The 22,896-nt window shown below is 43.2% G+C and overlaps 1 protein-coding gene across 1 annotated transcript in view; it reads right to left on the bottom strand.

Annotated features, from left to right (window-relative positions):
- The window catches only part of WNT2 (Wnt family member 2), a 45,987-nt gene extending 26,539 nt beyond the window's left edge, over positions 1-19,448 (bottom strand). Inside the window, exons 1-3 of the mRNA XM_007450773.1 lie at positions 19,066-19,448; positions 16,690-16,916; positions 11,097-11,374 (exon numbers count right to left, since the gene is read on the bottom strand). Coding sequence (XP_007450835.1) covers positions 11,097-11,374; positions 16,690-16,916; positions 19,066-19,148 — 588 coding nt within the window. The 5' untranslated portion in view covers positions 19,149-19,448. The remainder of the gene's footprint in view (positions 1-11,096; positions 11,375-16,689; positions 16,917-19,065) is intronic.
- Positions 19,449-22,896: the final 3,448 nt, after the last annotated feature.

Genomic DNA, 22,896 nt, shown 5'->3' with positions numbered 1-22,896 from the left:
CCCCGCCCCTGCAGCACGCTCCTCCTCCTCCTCCTCCTTCTAAGAGCTACTGTTTTCTCTGGTCCAGGATCCAGCCCAGGATCACATGTTGCACTTAGTTGTCATGTCTCTTATAGTCTGGAACAGCTCCTCAGCCTTTCTTTGTCTTTGATGACACTGATTTTATTCATTCATTCATTCATTTTGTGGTGACAAAGACGAGAGCATTAAAGTTCTGTAACAATAGTTAAGTCTCTCATGGTATGTCTAGATGTTGAATCTAAAAACTCAGAACGGTAAATATGGATGTCAAACAGTTAACTGCATAACCAAGGGCTGCATTTTATAATCTCTGATCCAGTAGCATTGCCTCTGTGCTGAAGAAGAATGTTGCTGGAGTGAAGTCTGGCTTTTTCTCACTTTACTTGCTACCAGGTGTGTTTACTGTAACCTAATGTCTTCCACTCTCAGGCTCATTCCACCTGTTCCATTACTTCCCCTCGTTTCCTGCGGGTTCCATGGTCCTGCATCTTCTTAGTCCCATCTGGACACAGCTGGGATCATGCCCTCCTAGGTGGACACTCTGCTCTGCCAGATGCCATGTTTTCTCTTTTTTTGGTTCATCCCTTCTCTTCACTGCAGCCCCTTCTTGAGTAACTCCTTCAAGGCACATGGGCGATGCATTTTCTGAATCTTGTGTGTTAAGATGTCTTTATTCAGCCTTCACACTTGGCTAATAGTTTGGCTGGTTATAAAATTCTGGGTTGAAAATAATTTTCCCTCAAAACTGAAGTTATTGCTCCACAGGCTTTGGCCTCTAGTGTTACAGATGGGAAGTCTGATGTCTGGCTGATTCTCTGGCAACTGATTATTGTTTTCGTTTCACTTTCCCACCCCCACCCCCCAGATGAAAGGTTCTAGAAACCTTCCCTTATCCTTGGTGTTCTGAAATATCACAATGATATATTTAGGATTTTTTAAAAAATTAGTCCTGCTCAGCCCTCAGTGGGCCCTTTTGATCTAGAAACTTCAGCACTGAGAATCTTCTCTTAATATTCCACCCCCGCCCCCCCACACACTTTTTTAGTCTCTTTATGGCATTCTAATTAGTCAAGTTGCTGAACCTTCTGACTCAATCCTCTATGTCTCATATTTTCTCTTTTATAGTTTTAATACTTTCTTCCTGGCTTCTTGAGAAATAAATTCCATTAGACTAACACTCCTGGCTCTCTCCATCCCCTTACTCATTTCTCCCCAGGGTAGGACAACTGACTTATCCAACTGGTGAGTTTAGAAGAAGGAGCAGGGCTTGTGTGCCTGGGTTCCTTCTCTTTGGGCATCTGCCAGCCTGTGGAGCAGATGAGTTATGATCAGCTCCTGCCCTTCAGCAAGGGGCTCCCTGCAGGGCCCCGGTGCGCAGCCTGGGATGGGGTAAGTCTGCCCAGCTCCCGGTGGAGTCGAAGCTTCAAAACTGCACCCTCCAGTGCAGCCTTTTTTTTCAGTCCTGCAACAGACGCTGTTACTCCTTCTGTCTACCTCCCTTGTTCATTTTTTAGTTGGTTTCAAACTCAAGCAGGAAAGAGAGTGATGTTTATGGTTCTCCATTTGTCCTTTGGGCTTTTTGTTTTACTTTCTGGGAGATTTCTTTGCCTTTCTCTTCCAAGTTCTCTCTTGTTCTCTAATTGTCACTTTTTCAAAGCATCCATTCTTGTTGTTCATGGATATTAATATCTTCTTGGATCTTCTTGGCTTTTAAAAAATTTTCTTCTCATCCCTGCCTGACTTACTGCTTTTTTGTTTGTTTGCTTTCTTTTATGCTTCTGAATTTAATCAAATATATGGTAATTCTTGGACAGTCTCTTCATATTTAAGAGGGAAGTAATAAAAAAGTATTTAGGTACTCTGGTTATATGGTGGGGCTTGTGGACCAGAGGTTTGTTTTCTAGGGAGTAGGTAGGACACTGGCTGTTCTGGAGGCTCTAACTGCAGAAAGCCTAGAAGGTTCGACACTAGACTTCCAGGAGTTCTGCTTGGGGGTGAAGGGGAGGGGATGGGGTTCTTTATACCACCAATGGGTTTTTCAGTTAATCCCAATTTTCAGCCCTATGCTTCTCTCCAGTGCTCATTTGTATCTGAAATTTTCTCAGGGTTTCTTAGTTTCCACATTCCTCATCTGCTTTTGTTTTCCACCCCCCTCATCTGCTTTTATTCTTCTAGGCTGAGGCTTCTCCATCCTGCTTTATGTTACGATTTCTTCATTCCCTTTCCACTTTCCAGAAATTTGTTGAGTTCTCTCATTTCTTTGACTATTCTCTTTATTGCTGATTTAAGCCACTTTTATTCCATTACTATAATTTTAATGAGGTCTGAGGGAGGAAGGAAGAGGTGAAATTGTATATGTTCTGTCCACAGCCTTGAGTCCGATTGCACTTTGAAATGTTCTGGAAGGAGACAAGGATTGTGAGGGGAGGAAATGTTCTCATTTTATGAGACACACTTCTGTACTGCTCAGTTTGTTACTTTTGTTTGTGTGAGTATTGTTTTTATAACAGAAAGAACTCGATAAAGAATCGATTACAGTGACTTGCTGTCTCTCTCCAATGTGTGATGCTGAAAGCTTCTTCCAGAAATAGGCCTCAGCCCATGACACATTTAGGTCCCGTTTCCCACTTTGTCTCGAATCTTTTCTAAAGGGTTTCTGGTACCACTTCCGTCTTGGATTCTTGATGCAGACTGCTGTCAAGGTTTCATTTTCAACCTACTTCTTAGGCCCCTCTTTGTAAATTCTCACAGCCCTCCTGGCTTTTTATATCCCCCAGGCGCCCAAGCGCAATTCCTCGTCAACCACTTCCCCTCACTATTTGCTTAATCCCACCAGTGTTTACTCTGTGGCATCTCATCACTAAACCTTTACTCATTTGACATGACTACTTTTATTTTTTTATTTTTTAAATTATTTATTTTTGGCGGTGTTGGGTCTTTGTTGCTGCGCACAGGCTTTCTCTAGTTGTGGCGAGAGAGAGCTACTCTTCGTTGCAGTATACTACTGCAGCTCCTCTTCGTTGCGGGCTTCTCATTGCAGTGGCTTCTCTTGTGGAGCACGGGCTCTAGAGTGTAGGCTCAGTAGTTGTGGCGCACGGGCTTAGTTGCTCCGCGGCATGTTGGATCTTCCCAGACCAGGGGTTGAACCCGGGTTCCCTGCATTGGCAGACGGATTCTTAACCACTGTGCCACCAGGGAAGTCCACTACTTTTAAAAAGATGAATAAATGTAACTGCTCAGGACAGGAGTACTCTTTTGGCATTTAGCCTCATAGAAACCATTTTTAGTTTAATATATAACTTTTCTCAATAAAAAATCTTCAGTAAGCTCATTGTTCTGTCAGTGCTAAAATCTTAGTAGATTTTTGATGGCCCTTACATCTTTGATTTTGAGCACTTTAAGCCTTCAGGTCTGCAGAGGCTATTTTCTACTCTTAGAATTTAAGAAACTTATAAATATTCTATACCACAGAAACAAAAGTCTGACTGTTTTTAAAAAAAGGGGGGGCATGGAAGAAGGAAATACATGCATTGTACAAGCTAGAACAATTCTATTTTATATTTATCCCAACTAAAGCTCAGAGCATAAAAACAGGGCATAGCATTCATTAGGATCTTACCATATGTTAAGCCATGCTGAGCACTTGATTTAAGCACTTTTATTTAATCCACACAAGCATATAAGGCATATACTATTTTCATCCCCATTTTACAGATGAGGATTTTGAGATACCTAGACCCTGAGGACCTTGCCCTAAGTCTCACAGGCAATGGAGCTGAGGCAGGATGTACCCCAAGCCTGTCTGACACCAGGTTGACACCTTAAATCACTCTGCCAGCCTTTCTCATGAACTCCTGGGGGGTTCATGGTCTCTGGTTTCAGTGGATGGGTTCTACAAAAGTTTTTACATTTAGTGTTTGCACATCAAATTAGTCCACAAAGAATTATTTTGACAGTTTTAATAAGACAAACTTCTCCCAAGGAGAGTGAAATTTTAGTCTCTTAACTCAGGCTTTTTGGAGACGGAGCCCAAGCAATGCCAGGGTGTCTTTATAAGGCTTCTTTGCTGATCATGAGGATTTTTTTTGTAAGTACCTGCATTTTGCTAAGTTTATGACCCTGTGTCCTGCTATACCAATTCTCTCCCTATCAGAAAAAGGGCAATCCACCTTATACCATGTGAAATCTGTGCAAACTTAACTACTGACCTTGCTTTAGAAATCCTGCCTAGAATTTATTTTAGGTCTTTATATGCTATGTTTCAACTAAAGTATTTAGTTTAACTTGAGCATTGAAGAACTGTTAGTACGTCACTTTTTAGTTGGGTGTGTGCCACAAAGCAACTACCATATTTCTGGTCCTATATCAGTTTTCCTGAGGGAAACACACATTAAAAACATATTATTTAATTTTCAGATGCTGGCTTAAAGCCAAGTACATTTATTAACAATTAAATCCCTTTGACAGGTCCACATCTCTAATAAGAGTTACTGAAAACCAGACCAACATATCTTTCAAGCATACATGCCCTGGAACTAGGAAAATAAGGAATATTTATTAGCAAACTGTGCAGTTGATTTGCTTATGCAATCATTTATTAACTTAAATAAGACATTGTGATTTCTTGAGCACTGTTATTGTTTAAAAACAGTGACTGTGGGTGGGCTTAGCTAGGAAATATAAGGTGTGGAACTTATTTGTGGAATTCAAGAACATTACTGTTGACCAACCATATATATAATAATTTTTATTGACTAATGAGGCCAGTCTAAAAACCATTTTCTATGAATAATAGAACTTTACCTGGAACTGTAACAATTTTGTTAACAGTTTTCTCTGCTTTGGGACTTTAATTCTGGTTAGTTTTTGATTCATACATGGTAAAAGATTGACAGTATCAAAAACATTCTATCTTTGGGTCCATCAAGAGAGAGGTGAGGCTGGCAGAACTGATCTAATTTTTCAGAATGTGTTTAATTTTATGAACAGAGAAGGCCAGTCAGAACATAAATCTGTACTAAGTGAAAGTTGTGCTTTGAAAAGATGCTCAACATTATTGAAAGGAAGATGAGGATATACAGGAGGTTAAAGCAGTCTGGCTCTGTAATTCAGTTCAGTTTTTTTTTTTTTTTTTTTTTTTCTTGCGTTATGCGGGCCTCTCACTGTTGTGGCCTCTCCCATTTGCGGAGCACAGGCTCCGGACGCGCAGGCTCAGCGGCCATGGCTCACGGGCCCAGCCGCTCCGCGGCATGTGGGATCTTCCCGAAACGGGGCACGAACCCGCGTCTCCTGCATCGGCAGGCGGACTCTCAAGCACTGCGCCACCAGGGAAGCCCTTCAGTTCAGTTTTATCACTTTCTTTTCTGTTGATATTCCTTACTTTTCGAGAGTGATTTCTTTTTCATCACACCCAGTTCTCTTGGTTCAGACCCATTATGTATTATTTATCTTAAGTGGCATCATAGGATCTATTCTTGGAAGTCGTTATTAGGCCCAAGATTTACTTGCCTGTAAGGCTATGCTTACATCTTGTACAATATCCACTTGTGTTGACTTTGGAGGTATTTCCTGTAGTCAGAACTTGGAAGTATCTGCTTTGTGCTGGCACCTCAGTGGGCCGAGCTCAGGGGCAGGCCCGGTGCTCCACAGTACTGACCTTGAGGGGTGCTGGATTGGGCAGAGCACAGAACTAGAAACTCTGGATCCTTTGCCCTCCAAACTTCTCACATATAAAATACAGGATGGGCTTCCCTGGTGGCGCAGTGGTTGAGAGTCCGCCTGCCGATGCAGGAGACACGGGTTCGTGCCCCGGTCTGGGAAGATCCCACATGCCGCAGAGCGGCTGGGCCCGTGAGCCGTGGCCGCTGAGCCTGTGCTCCGCAGCGAGAGAGGCCACAACGGTGAGAGGCCCGCGTACCGCTCAAAAAAAAAAAAAGAAAAAATACAGGATATCTAAATATATATAAATGTAAAATACAGGAGGCTAAGTTAAGTTTGAATTTCAGCTAGGAAATAAATTCAACTTGTTTCCTAATTCCAGCCACCCTATTATATAGACTTTAGTCTCTTCATATGGAAAATATGGATAGTAATGATACCTACCTCCTAGGCTTGCTTAAAACCTGGTGCTTATGTGTATATATTTTATTTTCTGTAGCAATCCTTGTTAGGTAACTTGTCCAAGGTCATGCTCAAGTATTAGAACCAGTGTCCAGAGCCCCAGCCTCCATGTTGCCTCAGTCAACATGATGTCAATAGCTAAGAACCCCTAATGAGCCAATAACAATGTAAACACTATGTTAAAAATATAAATAGCAACACAGTTGCCATATGCTAATTTTTTATTACTATCCATCAGGAAGCTTACTGTCTGTATCAGTCCTTATATGTATAGGTAAGGCTGAAAATAAAATTCAGGGAGGTAGAAATTTCTCATAAGTTTCCTAGTGAGTCTGTTTTTTAAAGTCATTCATTCAAACCTATTACAGAACATTTGAACTTTGAACTCTGTCATTCTTTTAAAGTGGACTCTAGAGAAATTAATAGTACATAAAACTGGAACTTAAGTATTTAACATCTCCTGCATTGTTCAGTACCTTCCCATTGCTTCACAGCAGCACCCAAATATCTCGGCATGGCATTTGAGGCTCTCCAGATCTGGCCGAGACTCAAATTTGCAGCCTCAGCTCCTATTAATTCTCAGTCATGAGCTCTACCCTAGTACCCTTGTCATTCTTCAACTTTGATGTTCTTTCTACTCTCATATCTTTCTTTGTCTGGAGTCCCTTCATCCTGGAAAGCATTTTCCCTATCTCAGCCATAGGAGACCTTTATCTCCAGCTTCAACACCCAGCTCTTTTACGACACAACCTTTCTCTCCTCAACTAACTGGCCCTTTGGGTGATTTTTCTATTATACCATCTAGCATAGAGCTTGCCTCGCAATTGTATTTCACTTGTCTCCCTGATTAAAATTTAGTTTCTTGGGCTTCCCTGGTGGCACAGTGGTTGAGAGTCTGCCTGCCGATGCAGGGGACACGGGTTCGTGCCTCGGTCCGAGAAGATCCCACATACCACGGAGCAGCTAGGCCCATGAGCCATGGCCGCTGAGCCTGTGCATCTGGAGCCTGTGCTCCGCAACGGGAGAGGCCACAACAGTGAGAGACCCGCGTACCGCAAAAAAAAAAAAAAAAAAAAAATTTAGTTTCTTGTGGTCAGGATTTTGTCTTATTCTTTTCTACATATGACAGTACCAGAAACAGTGCTTTTCCCAAATTTAGTCCAGTAGCACATAGGAACAGTGCTCTAGAACTTGCAGTGCCTTGAGTTGAAATTTTGGAAATCCACCAAACAAGCTTTGGGCATGTTCATGGTGACTAGAAGTTATGTTTTTGGTATTTAAACAAGGTTTTCCCTTTTATTAAGATATAATACATATTCAGTTTAGGAAACTTGTAAAATTAAAGACACACACAAAGAGGAAAAAAATATCACCAGTAAACTACCTTCCAAGGACTGCTTGCTGCTGCTGCTGTTTTTTGTTTTGTTTTTTTTCAATACAGAAATGCTGTGTGTTTATCTTTCTCAGAAATTCTCAACAGAGGCAACATGGTAAGGTAGATAAGGACAAAAAGATGAAAGCAATGGGTCTGAGCCCCCAAGCCCAGCACTTCACGATTGTATGACCCTATGTGTTAGTCACTTGATCCCTCTGAGGCCCAGTTTCCTCATCTGAAAAATAGTAATACTAATACTGTTTTTTATTCCAATAGGGGTTTTTTAGAAGGTCAAATTACAAAGGATTTTGACGGTCTTTTGTACATTAGCTAATGCCGTATGCCTATTTTTTATTAGTATGTTAGACTGTACCGAAGATGAGTCTATGGGTACGTGGAGAGATCAGATTGAATCCTAAGTACTAGTTCAAACTGGATTTGTGCCTGATTCTGTACCCTGAGTTACAGATAACCTTCACGTCACTGAAGGGGGAAGGGGGGACTAGCTTTTACTGAGCACCTACTACTTGCCAGGTTCTGTGCTATTCACTTTACCCTTGTCTTTCCATAGCACTACAATCCCCTTTACATCTGAAAGAGCCTGAATTCAGTGATCTAAGCCACCGGTATTGCAGGGTTAAAACGAAGGTAGGTCTCGCTTCACATTCCTTGTTCCATCTTCACTATGGTAAGAAATACTTTTGGGAAAAATATTTTTATGGAATTCCTCTTATTCTTATTATGGAAATGTCTTGATTGAAGGGCAGTATTTGATTGGGTACATGGAATATTTTGAGATAGATTCTCTTAGGAAAGGTAAAAGAAGTTGTGATCATTTCATGTAGAAAGAGTGGACTAATTTAAAGCTGTTTTCAAGATCCTGAAAGGAAACAAATGGTGACTATCAACCAAGTAACTTTCACCTGAAATTTACCTTAACCTATCTTAAAATATAATTTAGAAGTTTTCATAGCATGGCTTCTTTAGATCTAAAAAGAACTGCTAAGAGAAGCTGTGGACTGTCTTTTTCGATAAAATGTTTGTTTTGAACAAGGTAGATTTATCTTTTCAAGACTTATTAATAGTCCTATTTGGAGGCAGAAAACTAGACTTAAGATGAGTTCCAAGAAAACATGAAGGAAAGAAGCGTCATTACAAATTCTGTTAAAGCTGTGATTAAAATAAAGTGATATAATAGCATAGAAGATCTAAAATGATATTACAGTACAGAGACACATGAGGGTGCTCTAACCAGCTGCTATAATAAAAGAGTTAAACTGCTCAAATATTAGGGGAAAGTTAAGGCCTGTTGTGAATGGCAGTGTTGAATTCTGATTTGTAGTGTTGGCTAAGCAGAACAATCTTGGAATAGATGGCTTTTCTTTTCAAGTGTATTGGTCCTGCCCCTTGCTCCCCACCCCACCCCATCCCCCCATTTTAAAAAGCAGAAGATGTTCATAGTGGACAATTTGGGAAATACTGAAAAGCACAAAGAAGGAAAGAAAATGAACTGATGTGGCTCTCAGCCTTGGAGGCTGGGGTTTTCTAGAGCTAGGCCAGTGGGAGGCTTAGCTCAGGAGGCCTGCCTTCAGACTCAAGCCCAGCCTGTTCTCATTTTGATTCCACAGACCTTCTGCTGGTACGAAGGGGGAGTAGAGACTGGGGGTCTAATGACCGCAAGAAGAGAATTAGAGACGCATGTTTATCTCAATACATTTACTCTCATTAAAGTTCATATTCACTGACATCATGCATCTCCTTGAAAAAGTCTGCCCACCCACCATTAATTAAAGCCACATTTTAAAAAGTCAGTGTGTGCACTTTTATTCCAATCAAAAGTAGCCTCCTAAGTTTTGCAGAGTAGGCAGGAGAATATCTGAGGCCTGACAGCTGTTCACCTCTACACAGTGAAGAATCATGTAATTTACATTAAAAATCATGTTTATTCAGAGCCTACAATATAATAGCTAAGATCTATTGTCTTGAAGAGTAGAAACATTCAATATCTAATGATCTATTAAGCAAAATTAACATTTATTTTGATGAGTCAACGTTATTTTGGATGCAGTGTATGACCATATGCTCTTATCTGTACAAATAGTCTGAGAGATCCAACTATATACTGTGCTTGAATAATTAAGCAGCATTCTCCTATCAAAGACACCACACTTTATAACCTATACATATGGTATCAATGTCAAAACAAAGGTCAATGTAATTTTTTCCTTATCTAAACCATTGCACAAGCAGTAATTACCACAGTTGTAGGATTGCACAACCGTAGTCTATATTCTTGGCAGTAGTCACTATAAGTTCATAAATTTGTGAAAATTAGGAATGTTGATTTTCCAAGTTCAAGAAAGGTACTATTTGTAAACTGCTCAGGTCACACTCATCTTATTCCATGTGCTAAGCAAGACTTCTTTCCTTCCAAATTCCTTTAAATGAGATCTGTTCCCTCTGTGAGTCTAGTAAAAGGGTTTTCATCCAAACAGATCTGCATTCTTTTCTATTCTTTTTTCCTATTAAAGCCCCCCTGGGGACTTTTCAATTTTATGCTGATCTTTCTTTATATATTAATGTCAAGCACATATTTATTTTGTGTTGATAAAAGACAAATTATAGTTATCTCTTCTCATTGGCAGTTAGATTATTTTAGAATGGTTCTGACTGAATGTTTGATTAGCCAACCAGTTTATGCTTCTTACACAAAGGCCTAATGTGCAGCATTCAGATTCTCTAGTTATTCTGGTCAAGCCACCATGCCCAGAGACATGGCTCATCAGTGGATCTGAACACTGGCATTGAAATGGTTTAATCCTAGGCCAAACCACCCCGGGGCTGGGAGTTGAAACCTGAATTCTAGTCCTGGCTTTTCTTCTGATTCTCCATGTGACCTTGAGCACTGGAGGGTCTATTTTCCTCATCTAACAAATGGGAGTTAGGGAATGAATATTGACTAGGTACCCACAGCCTAAGAGCTTAGTCAGGGCTAGAGGTTAAGGGGCCAGTGTGCCTCTTTGGGGCACGTCTTCCCCTAGTCCACTTACTCATCCAGTACCAGAAACCCCTTAAAAGCCCAAGGTGGGGCTTTTAAGAGTGAAAGCAGCTTCTGGTTCTGAAAAGAGCTTCCCTGAATCTAGAAGAAGCCAACAAGCCATGCCTGGTGAGTTGCTTTCATGATAAGTTTGAGAGAAGATGTTCTGGGACTTGATACCCCTTAGATACAAGCATTCAGTGTCCTACTGGTATGTGGGGTGCAGCCCTATCCTCAACCACAGATGCCATCTTCTGACTAGATGATACAGTATCCAGAGAGACCATAGGCACTTGACTGTACCCAATGCCAAAAGCAGTGGGTGGACTCCTTCAGCTTAGCTGTGGGAGGGAAGGTAGAGTGCAGGTGGGGATATTTCAACCCAGTTGGTGGTATTCTTTAGAACAAACAGCTCTGGGCTGGGGGACAGTGGGAAGTTGTGATGATAGCATTTTAGCACTCTAGGAAGGCTTAAGATAAGCTTGCCTTAAGTGGTTTATAAGGCCATGCAGTCTACAAAATGAGCACTGTTGCAGTCCATACCTTCCTGCCGGCTCTGTTGTTGTGAAGATTCATCAGGGCTCTGGCATCCTTTCCTTTCCTTTCCTTGGCGTCCACAAAGGCTCGGGCAAACTTGATCCCATAGTCAATGTTATCACTGCAGCCACCCCAGTCGAAAGTGCCCTTGCTGTCCTTGGCGGTTCCCTTCTTCTTTGGGTCACAGGAACAGGATTTTAACTCTCCTTGGCTACAGGCCCTGGTGATGGCAAATACAACTCCAGCTGAGGAGATGGCGTAAACAAAGGCAGATTCCCGGCTACCTGTAACAAAAATGCTTTTCTTAAAAGTAGTCTGGCATTGCTCGTTCTGAGTAACTTTTACACGATGGCTGTTTAATACTTGTTCTGCCTCTGACATACTTTGCCACTAGACAAAGTATCCTTGAAGAATTCTTTCCTAGAGCCAAGGCTGGCTCTTGAATATGAATCGTCGCGCTTAATACAAGCTTTTATCAATTTGGATAACTGTAGGACAACTATCCTTAAAGTAAATAGAGTATAAAAGAAAATGCAGCAAAAGCCTGCCCTGCCCAGTTCCTGGCTTCATATTAGTCTCATACATGTTCTTGCTTTAACCTAGAATCCCACATGTCCCAGAAGAGAGGAGCAGGACATCTCTAGACCTTGGTTTCCTCCTCTGCAGCATACAGTCTGAATTCTACAATTCTATCATTCCATAACATATCTGGGTATTCGTGCTACTTACAGCTCTCACTGAAAAAACCTTCCAGACTTCCAGGCATTATTGAGGACGCTTGTATGTGTGTAAATGATTGCTACTGAAATACTGAATTCAAAGTAATCTAGGGGCTGAGGTGGGAAGACAGTTCACAGCAGTAACCAGCACCTCTGGTTAACCCTGGAGAGCTTCGGCTTGGCATCAGCTTTCACAAGTAACGGCGAGATTATTGAAGGCAATATGCAATATCCTTGAGTTACATACTACGTCTAACTATTAAGGTGAATTTACTTTCTTCTGAAACACCTGCACTAATCACTGGTATTGGGTAAAACACAGTGAAAAGCTTTTCTTTGTTTTTTTCTGGAAGGAAACAAATTTACCGCCTATAATTAGACCTGGGCAAGAACCCTTTGGGGTGCTTTCTTAGAATTGTTCTTTATTAGAGCACAGGCTACGTTCACTTCCAGGCTGAAGGGTACATATTTCAGTGCGATAACTACATTAAATTATTTTAATAATCTGTAGTAACTCATAACACGGTGTTGTGGTATAGTGACAGATATAAGGCTCTTTAGGGTCTGTGTGCACCTCATTTTTCAAGTGGAGCTGTATTTCACTGTTATTAGCATGCCTTTTTACTAATGGTTGCTGCAGCAAATATATTCACCACCAAAATAGAGGCCAAACAAGCTAATGCCAGTGCAAGGCAGCAAATGGAGAGCCATTTGGTGACTCACTATGTCAAGACGAGTGTGACTTTTTGAACCACACAGCTGGGAGAACAAACTACCTTTTCGCGTCAAAGCCCTGCTTGTTTCCGTTTGTCATTCGGTGTTAAAATTTATTATACATCCCTTGCAATATTTGCTCTGCTAGTCTCATTATTAAAAATCAGGAAAATGTATCTATACCATATTAAATGGCACTTGCCTCAGCCTCAAAAACTATCTTCCCCGAAACCTCTAACCACGCCCCAAAAAAGAATCAATCATGCCTTGAAGTTAGGTAAAATCAGTTATATGAATATTTGCCATAGGTAGCAGGTAGTGCTCTCCAGAGAGAAATGTGACGGTTGTGGGAGCTATTTTAGAATTCCAGATTATGTTATAAGGATCACAGATGATTTTCTAAGAGGAATTGACATGTTTTGTAAAAGATGGTGACTAATAGATGCAAATGTGGCTTAATCTCTGCTAGTGGCTTTCAGATAAATAAAATTTTTATTTTACCCATTTTACCATGTAGGAAAATACCTTGTCCATAGTCATCCCATTGATCTGCTAAAGCCTGGTTTTGGATTTGGAGTTCAGTGCCCACATTTAGAGATATCATATGGGGGAAAATTCCTGAATGCATAATATATTTTGCACTAGTCTTATTTCTTAAGGAGAAAGAAGAGAAACTTTATGAGGTGGTCTTTTAGGGGAAAGCTATGGAAGATGCAGATTATAGAATGTCAGTGACCAGACAGTATTTTGAAGGTTAGTAGAGGAATAAATTGTCTAGGCACAGAATGCATCCTGGCCTAACTTGCAAACAACTACATTGACTTGTTGGCTGAAAGAAAAAAAAAAAAAAATCACTTAAAATTCTGCTACATTTCAGAAATAATTTCCAAAGCAAAGCCATCACCTTTCTAAATATTTGTCATTTATTATTCAAACGCATTACTAAATAGCTAGATATTTATTTATTTAAATTAAAAATTAGCACATGGAATATCTTTTCATTTTACCTCCAGATGTTTTGGTATATCATGTAGATACGGCCGTAAGATGTTTTCAGTTAAGTGTCTTAGATGAATCACTAAAATGCTATGTGCAAAATAGTAGCACATTTCAAGAGTTGGCTTTGTAGCAAAACAAATTTTGATCTCGGGCCTCTTCTTAGAAAAACTGATTCTTTTTAAAGCCATTGCAATATGAAACAAAATCCAAATCTAAATGGTGATATTTAGACTTCCTGATTTGTTACTATTGAAGTTTCTCTAATTTTTGGCTTGAGATAAGTCAAGCGATGTTTAGTAAGTGTATAGGCTGGGACAGGCAGCTGGGAAGGCAAAACACTAGAAGCTAGGCTTTCTGGAAGGTTATGGGTTGTTCAACTTTTTTTTTTTTTTTTAAATGCTTTCCCTTTTTTTTTTTTTTTTTTTAACAAGGCTGAAACCTAATCACCTTTTTGTTTAAGGCTTATTCTAGAATTCTGAAAGTATATGCAAATTCTTGCAGGATTATTTTTGAGTTTACTAGTTCTGTCTTTACATTTCTCTGCCCGTGTCTGGTGATAGTCGGTTGAATGAGCAAATTATGAAAGTTCCTAAAAATCGGTCTGCCTTACTCTTGGTCTCTGAAGCAAAAGAGGCAGATGTTCTCCATTTCTCTATGACCACAGGATATGTTAGTAACTTTTATGTTCTCCTTATATGTGGTACTGCCCTTTGGCTTTCCTGTTTATCTATGAGGACATTTAGGTTTCCGAAGGAGGAGTTCTTTACAACTCTAAGATGTGAATTTCCCTCCAAGCAATTAATTGTAAAACTCTTTGGATAGCTTCATTGGAATTTCGTGATTATTTCCAGGATAAGCTACCTTAGGCCAAATTCAGCCTTCCCATAACCGACACAAAATCATCACTGACAGTCACAGGAGTTTACGTAAATGTCCAGGAAGAAATCTGGCCTTCTGTGAAGATTGGAAAGAAACTGTGTAGCATGAGTGTTTTAAGTTTTGAGTACTTTGGCAAAGCATTCAGCTTCATCTGAAAGAAATCTGAGGGGAGTACAGTTATAATCTCTAATTTACCTGAAGGCTTAGCCTAAGTCAAACGTGTTCTGCTTTCTCTATTTATAACCTTTTCCCTCTCAGCCATTCTACAGCTCTGAAGAAACAAACATTGCCAAGATTAAGTTGAATGAATCTCCAGCTTTGGCAGATACACTCTTTAGAATCAGTGGTCAAACTTGCTTCCTTTGATTTGTTATTGAAAGGTTTTTTTTTTTTCAATATGGAGACATCTCAATGGATTTTCATAGACAGATTCTATAGGTGATCATTTTATAAATGAGAAGTACACTTAATTTGTAATCATTGGAAAATGGTTGAGACCTTTGAAAAGGAAAAATCCTGATACATCTTTAACACCAAGAGCCTGTACCAAATATATGCAAAGATTTATCGTGCCAGGTATTTGCAAACTCTCTTTGATAAGGTCCAGCACTTTAATTGATTCACTGGTGAGTTAATCTAGGTGAAGTCTTAAAATTCCATGTAGCTGAAATTTATTATTATCCTTTCAAAAATTTTGTGATGTCATATCAAAACTCCAAAAGGAATGCGGAAGAATATTCTTAAACCAGAGAATAAAATTGCAGAATATCACAGTAAATTAACTTTAGGGGTACACTAAGAGTGAGAGTACTACGCCCTTGGGCGATTTTAGAGACATTCAGTTTTGCATTTGGCCTCATAAAACCCTAGGGCTGTGAAGATTACCTGATAGAAACACCCTCTGCTGAGCATTACCAAGTGCACAGCCCGAATGATTTTCTTAGGATTGGGAGGGGGAGGTGGGCAAAAACAAATGGAAATGTTCCTGTTTCTGGGGTTCGCACATAAACTGTTGTGTTTTCAGTAAGATTTCCCAGTAGCAAATGGGATGTGTTACTTCTTGGAGAATGCTGCTAAGACCAGGTTAAGGGATGGGGATGTTTTGAAAATAAGATCTGATTTTCAGTTAATTTTCTCTGATTGTGTACAAGTTAGTAAGCTACTTTCCACATTCAGAACTTTTAAGAAGTTTATTATGTAGTTAGATAATGTTCAATGTGCTTTCTAAAAAAAAAGAAAAGGAAGAAACCACAGGCATACCCCATTTTATTGCACTTTATTGCGCTTCACAGATATTGCTTTTTACAAACTGAAGCTTTGTGGCAACCTGCATTGTCAAATGATGGTTACCATTTTTTAGCAATAAAGTATTTTAAAATTAAGGTATGTACATTGTTTTTTCAACAGTTAATAGACTACAGCATAGTATAAACATAACTTTTATATGCATTGGGAAACCAAAAGAATTCGTGTGACTTGCTTTTTGTGGTGATCTGGAACCAAACCTGCAATGTATCCAAGGTCTACCTCTGTGAATTCATGGTTCCCACCCCTACCCTCCATAAATATCCTTCTGCTTAAAATGTACCTGGAAAATAGGCACTCACTACAAGTTCATCCATCCATTCATTCAACCATTCAATGAATGAGTGATGCCTACAACACACAAGGTACCAAGTAAGGTGCAGGGAAAGCAGATGAGTTCCTGCCTTACAGAATTTACAGTTTACTGAAAAAAAAAATGCTTAATTTAGGAACAGAGTGACCCAAAGCCTAGTAGCCGAATGGGAGGTCAGAGGTGTTGAGCAGAGATTTGTCTCTGCTTCTTAATAACACTGACTTGTTATTGTAATAATGACCATCTATGGCCAATAAAAAATTTGGGCATTCTATCCCAATCTTCTGCTCATTTCCTTCTGGAAGTTTCAAGTCCCAGAAAGAAGAGTTAAAAAGTCAAAAGCGCTCTGTGGCTGCTGCGTCCTTTCTCCTAGAGACAAAATCTGAACCTGGAGGGACAGGCAGGGTTGTGACTTGACATGGATGGACAGAGCCAAGAATAAAAAGACACCAGCCTGGGGCACTACATCCTCCTCCAAAACTTGAGACAGACAAGTTTCTTGATTTCTCGAGTCCTTGTCTGTAAAACGGGACAAATGGCACCCAACAGAACAAGCTTCTGACTGAATAAATAGCATGCAAGACAAGATGAGCAGGGACTTTGAAGACCAAATAAGGGTGTGTGTATATGAGGGTAGAGCCCACGAGCTGCGTGAAGGCGGGAGACTTACTTCGAAGCAGGACCCTGCCGAAGAGGCTGTGATCCCTGTCCAGGGTGTTGCAGTTCCAGCGGTGCTGGCGGAACTGGTGCTGGCACTCTGCTGTCCACTCGGCCACGCCCAGGCCGATGGCACGCATCACGTCCGGGTGTCGGTGGCACAGCTGCCGCTGGCGGCTCACCAGGCCTGGCACATTGTCACACATCACCCTGGAGGAGCCACCTGTAGCTCTCATGTACCTGGGAAGGACCAACACGGGGGAGAGCACAGAACAGCGAGGCCTCACATGGTGTTTCCCGGGAGAGGGAAGAGTTCAAAGCAGCATTTCAAATATGAATTCCTATCCTTTGGGGGATATTAGAAGGCAAAGGTTATTTAACTTTAGTTCACTGGAGAAGCAGCCCAGCAGGCATGGTGAGTGATCTGGTAGAAGCCACCCCAAAACGGAGTGCTGACTGTTTCCTGGATGTGAAGCCGAGGCCACCAGATGACGCTCTGGGCAGGGTGGGAGAGGCAAGGTCTGCAGTTGGGGAATGGGTTGAGGGGGGAAGGGGCAACATGTTTTTGGAAGACTTCTTCCATGAAGACTCTGATCTCAGTACACAATGTGTCTGGACTTGGCTTCGGAGGAAGCCGACCTTTAGAAGCTCCTCACTGCCACTGATTTGCTCTAATGTTTAAGTGTCTTAAACTGTCTGTGTCTGTCTAATCAACACCTGCCGGTATCTGATGTTATCCTCTCTGCACAGGGATGCCATTCTTTTCCTACTAAAGAATCTGTTAAATATTTCCATTTTCCAGCTCTTTTTGGCTTTTATAGAGAGCGTTTGGAAAAAAATCTTTCTATTGTTATTAAGGACACTAAACGTTTGGAAGAATCAAACAGTGTTATAGCTCCATAAAGTACTTTTGAGAAGAAACTTTAACAAAAAATTACATCATCATCTCTACCCAGATGTTCTCTATTAGTTGTGAAATGTTTAGAAAGGTACCTTTTATATAACCCAAGCTGCCATAGGTGTCTTTTGAAGCGATCAAACAAGGAGAATGTCTTTTTCTTGTATTTTCATTATTTTATATGATCATAAAATCATTACAGCTGTGACTCCCCAAAAATATATTTAAGTGACAGCTGAGAGGCAATGTGACAAAAAGCCTGGGCAATAAATAATGTTTATACACCCATGGAGACAGAAATAGTCATTTTATTGAAAAACGGTCACTCTGATAAATCAATCTTTGATCCTATGTCAGTAATGTCAAGGCTAAACGCCTTTCTGTTCAAAGTGGCTTAGGAAGGAATTGAACCCCTCTTCCCATCCATGCTTTCTTTGCTTTGCTCCTTTGAAGAGCTCGTGTCTTCCTAAAGTTCCCTGCTCCAGTCTCTCATTTGGCTGAGACGCCTTACTTTTGCCAGATTCTTTTAAAAAACAGCACATCATAACAGATAACAGGTCTTTCTGAATCAGTGTTTTAAGTTTCAGTTCGGAAGTTTTTAGGTGCAAGAACGCTAAAGAGCTCTCAACTCTCTCTCTTCTCAAGATGAAGGAGATGGAGATGAGTTTCTGGGTGGGGAGAGCCTCTCCCTTTGGAACTTTTAAGGATGCTAAGACCTGTTACGTTTCAACGTTCCTTCACTATGCAGAATAAATCGAAGATCCACGTATAAAGGACAGTAGCAAAGTTACTCTTTGGGGTGACTGTGGTTTCGAACTGACATCTTAGAGCCCCCCCCCCCCCCCCCCCGCCCCGGCCTCTGGAGTTTCGCATTAAGGCGGTAGTCTCTACCTGGAGGCAGCAAAATGTTCTTCCGCCCCACTGGGGTGAAGCACTAGGAATGTGGAAGGACGGGAAAGAAGGCAAAATCACGCGCTTTGGGTTCTACCGCTCTTGCTCGCCTGAATTGGCCCGTCGGTTTTTATCTTGAGGGTGTTTCTGGGGGAGGGGGAGCATGGGGGGACGATAGTAGTTTTGGAGGTAAGTTCACCCACACACGCGCGCGCGCGTGCGCGCGCGCACACACACACACACACACACACACACACGTCTGTGCTAGTAGAGCTAGAGACCCGGCTAGCGCTTGTCTCTAAGATCCCGATTTTGCTGTCGCTCAGCTGGATCCGAATACACCGAACATCCGAGCTCTCAGTTGAGGGGGAATAGGGGGGCGAGGGGGGGGTGTTGAAGTTGTCGAAGCTGGAATGGGCTTCCGAGGAGAATCGAAGGGGCATTAGGAGAGGGCAGCAGCTTGGGTTCGGGTCGGAAGCCGTGACTGCCGCGGCCGCGGGGAAGCGCCGCCGGGAAGCGCCGCCGGGAAGCGTCTATGTGGCCCCTGCGGGCTCCACTCCCATCCCCAAAATACCCCGGCGCCCGTGCGCGTGCACTTACCACCATGAAGAGCTGACCTCAGGGCTGAGCCAGGTCAAGAGCAGAGGGAGCCAGAGCCAGATTCCACCGAGACAGGCGTTCATATTAACCCCCTTGCGTCCGCATCAGGTCAGACTCCGTGTGCGGGCGCCATGCGTGCCCGGAGCAGAAGCGCTCAGCGCCGGGAGCGCCTCGTCACGGCTGCCGGCGCCTTGCCGCGCCCCCGCCCCCCGCTCGCGTCTGCGGCGAGTGGCAAGACTCGCTGATAAAGTTTCAAGCGACCAGCGGGGCGAGCGATAAAGGCCAGCCGGGGCCGCCTCGCCCACAGCCAATTCCCCAGGCGCGGCGAGCGCGGGCTGCCGGAGAGCTCTGCGCGCCTCCCGCGCGCCCCGGTCCCTTCAGCTCCCCGCCCGCCCGCCCAGGCGCAGCCAAGGGAGGGGGCGCTGCGCCGGGTAGGATGGCGGGGGGGTGGGTCGCGCGGTTTTATATAAGGGTGGGTGAAATGATGGCAAGAGAGGTCTGTGGGTGAGGTGATGCGGGGAGGGAGAAGCACCTCTGCGTGGCCACGAGCACCCGCGGAGGCAGGCACCTTTCGGGAAGCTCCGGGCCAAAGAGCATCAGTGGGTGCCCCGCCACAGGACCCAGCGCTCCGGATAGGCGAGGCTACCCTCCGGCAAACATAAGTCCCCGAGCGGGCAATGTGGGGAAAGGAGGGAGAGGATAGGGATACAGCTGTGTACAGGAGGCAAGAATCCAGAGATGATTTTCAACTCATCCCTCCGCTTCTCTTCCTAATACCGAAAGGAAGAGCAAGCCCTCGTAAATCTGGAGCTAAAAGCAGGGCAAGGTTGGAGAGGGAGGGTTCAGGCCTCAGGGAAGTGAAGACCTGTGGCCTTGATTCTTCGGTGCTGGGCTTATATATAGAGCTCCAAGGGAGGGGAAACGGGAAGGTCCCTGACCCTCCGGACCTCACCCAGGCGTCCTCGGCCAAAACGTCTGGGGAAGATGCGGTGTTTACGCACACCCAGCTCCTCCACGGCGCTGTAGAGCGCAAAAGATCGTGCAGGGAGGAACTGAGGCAGCAGGAGCCCGCCGAGGGTCTGCGCCCCAGCACCGGTCGCGCCTCTTGCCGCCCTGGCGCTCAGCTTTTGCTCCTTGCGGAGGTCAAGGGACTATCGGTCCTGATCTGGGCCCCCGCAGGGCCAAGAGAGACAGGCTTGAGCCCGCGGGTGGAGCATCTTGAGCAGCAACTGGCTTGTAGCCCCGCCGTTTATCACCGGAAAGGAAGGAAGACCAGGAACTCGCGGCGGCCGTGAACTGTTCCATTGCTCTTTTCCTGGGGCGGAGGAACCCGCCGCCCGCCCGCGGAGCGTGCCTTGGGGAATGGGGAATGTGTGTGCGTGTTGGGGGTGGGGTGGGCGCTGCATTGTTCGCAGGGCGTGAAGGGGTGGCCGTCCAGATAGGAAAGACCGGCTCTCCCCAACCCCCTCCTAGAGCCGAGACTGGCCGGAGCATCAGCCCTCGCTAGGCGCGAGCGCGGTGAGAAGCTGGACGGGGCGAATCTCAGAAATGCCAAAAACCTGAAAAATGCTGTCATCGCCACCCCTTCCCCCCCTCCCCCCGCTGGTCCCTGGCAGGTCCGGCCCCTCCCAGGCTGACCCAGATACATCCCCGTTTGGGTCCGGAAAGGGAGGGGAGGGAAACAAGTACCGCGCCACCCACGACTCGGGAAGAGCAGGGCTCCGCGCCAGGGCCGCTCCATATCGCTGGGCTGCGACCCAGGGGAAGTTCTGATCGGTCTGTGCCGGGAGGGAGGGAAGGAGGGGCAGGGGAGGTGGGGGTTGTATTTCTGCTCACAGTGCGTGCACAAGCTCGTGTGTGTGTGTGTGTGTGTGTGTGTGTGTGTGTGTGTGCGTGTGCTCGTGTGCGTGTGTGTGTGTTGGGGGATAGGAGGTTAGTGGGAGACGGGGCGAGTGATGTGATGGGCATCAAAGAGCAAGAAATATCTCATTAACCTCTGTGCTTATGCTCATAAACCTCTTCCCCGGGTGAAGCAGAAGAATAAGTTAAAATTCACTTCCATCCTCCTTCGTCCGCAGTCTCTCCACTTCTACCAGTGAATAATGTAGGGATGTGGATGTTGGGAAAGGTAGGCAGCTGTATGCTTCTCTCATGGACAGTGAGACCTGAAACTACCTAAAAAGCTCCTCAACTCAAAGCTCCACCCACCTCAGCACATCATGTTCTTCCAGCTGAGGGGAGTTAGAAATACATGGAGTATGACTATCAGCTTAGAGGCCTTTCCTCTCCGCCCAGGGAATTATTGAGTGGCCAGGAGATCTGCCCTTCAGTTGTTGATGAGGCCAATGGAATGACCTAAACCTGAAACAGACCTCCTGGAATAAGAACAGGACCATCCCCAAAACTAATTAAATCCACTCCAAAGGGCTTTATCCTGGGGCAGGAGAAGTACCTCATGACTTGCAGAGAAGAAATCAGCCTTGGTGAATGGCAACTGCTGAAAAAGTTCAAGAGAAACTAAATCCAGATGTGAAAAAGGTCCACCCAAACACTCCTTCCCGACCTGTCTAGAGGCAGTCTGGACCACGTGACTTGTCCCTTCCAGATCTGTGATTCCATTTCCCTCACATTCTCCACCCCTATTCACTTATGACCTACTATTAGCCCTGTATGACTTCGCTTCCTGCCCAACAGGTCTGACTTTTCTCCCTCCTCATCTGTACCTGTGCACTTTGAAGATAGAGTGTTCACTACTAGAAGAAGTTGGGAAATGCTCAAGAAAATTAAGAGGAAAGAAAGTTATTACAAACCTCACTTCTCCAATAAAAACTACCATCCTAAGGAAGAGTTGATAAATATTTAAGTAAATTGCACATGACTATAGCCTTGCTATAGCAGATGATGAATTAGGAAAGACAGGGTTCAGAGTGCCTTTAGATCTATGAATTCAATATCTGATTTTTGGTTTCTTCAGCGAGAATTCTCATTGAATTGACTGTAAAATTCATTTACAGTACAGGGAACCCAATTCTCTTTCTGGATATTAATGTTAGTTTGCTTGTAACTTTAGTATAGCATTGTAGCCAAATGAGTCAGTCTATTTTCTTAGTTAGATCCATTGTTTGTCTAATCTCCCAGGGCAGAGAGAGAACTAATTCACTACCAAACCATCTCCACCCTTTAAAAATGGACAGTTACTTCTTCAACCAAATAGTCATTTGTGTTTCAGTCTGAACTGGTTTCTTCCTAGCACAGTGACTCTTAATTTAGCTACTCACTAACCAGTGATCCAAAGGTCTAGTATTTCCAACTTAGAATCAATGACCTTAAGAAAGAACATTGTGTATTAACAAAAGGTCAACAATGGGAAAGAAAAAAATATATATATATATATATAACTTTCTAAATCTAGTAGTATCATATATATAACAACATAGGTAATATATCAAATAAAAACAATATATATCATTAAAACTTTTTTACTTGCTAACTCTATCCAACTAAGAGCATCATATACATAATAATATAGATTAAGTTTGAAATTTGAAGTGTGTTTTCAATGCCCTTAAAGGCATTAACCGCTTTCCCCTTTAGTCACTCCTAAAATTTTTATTAAGCACACTCTTAGCTAATCTTTGTCAAAATTTGATTTTATGAGGGCTTCCCTGGTGGCACAGTGGTTGAGAGTCTGCCTGCCGATGCAGGGGACACAGGTTCGTGCTCCGGTCCGGGAAGATCCCACATGCCGTGGAGCGGCTAGGCCTGTGAGCCATGGCCGCTGAGCCTGCGCGTCCGGAGCCTGTGCTCTGCAACGGGAGAGGCCACAGCAGT

Source organism: Lipotes vexillifer, unplaced genomic scaffold, assembly GCF_000442215.2.
Source record: "Lipotes vexillifer unplaced genomic scaffold, Lipotes_vexillifer_v1.1 scaffold314, whole genome shotgun sequence".
Classification (NCBI taxonomy): domain Eukaryota; kingdom Metazoa; phylum Chordata; class Mammalia; order Artiodactyla; family Lipotidae; genus Lipotes; species Lipotes vexillifer.
The sequence above is the reverse complement of the archived record's forward strand: the minus strand, read 5'-3'. Positions and strand labels throughout refer to the sequence as shown.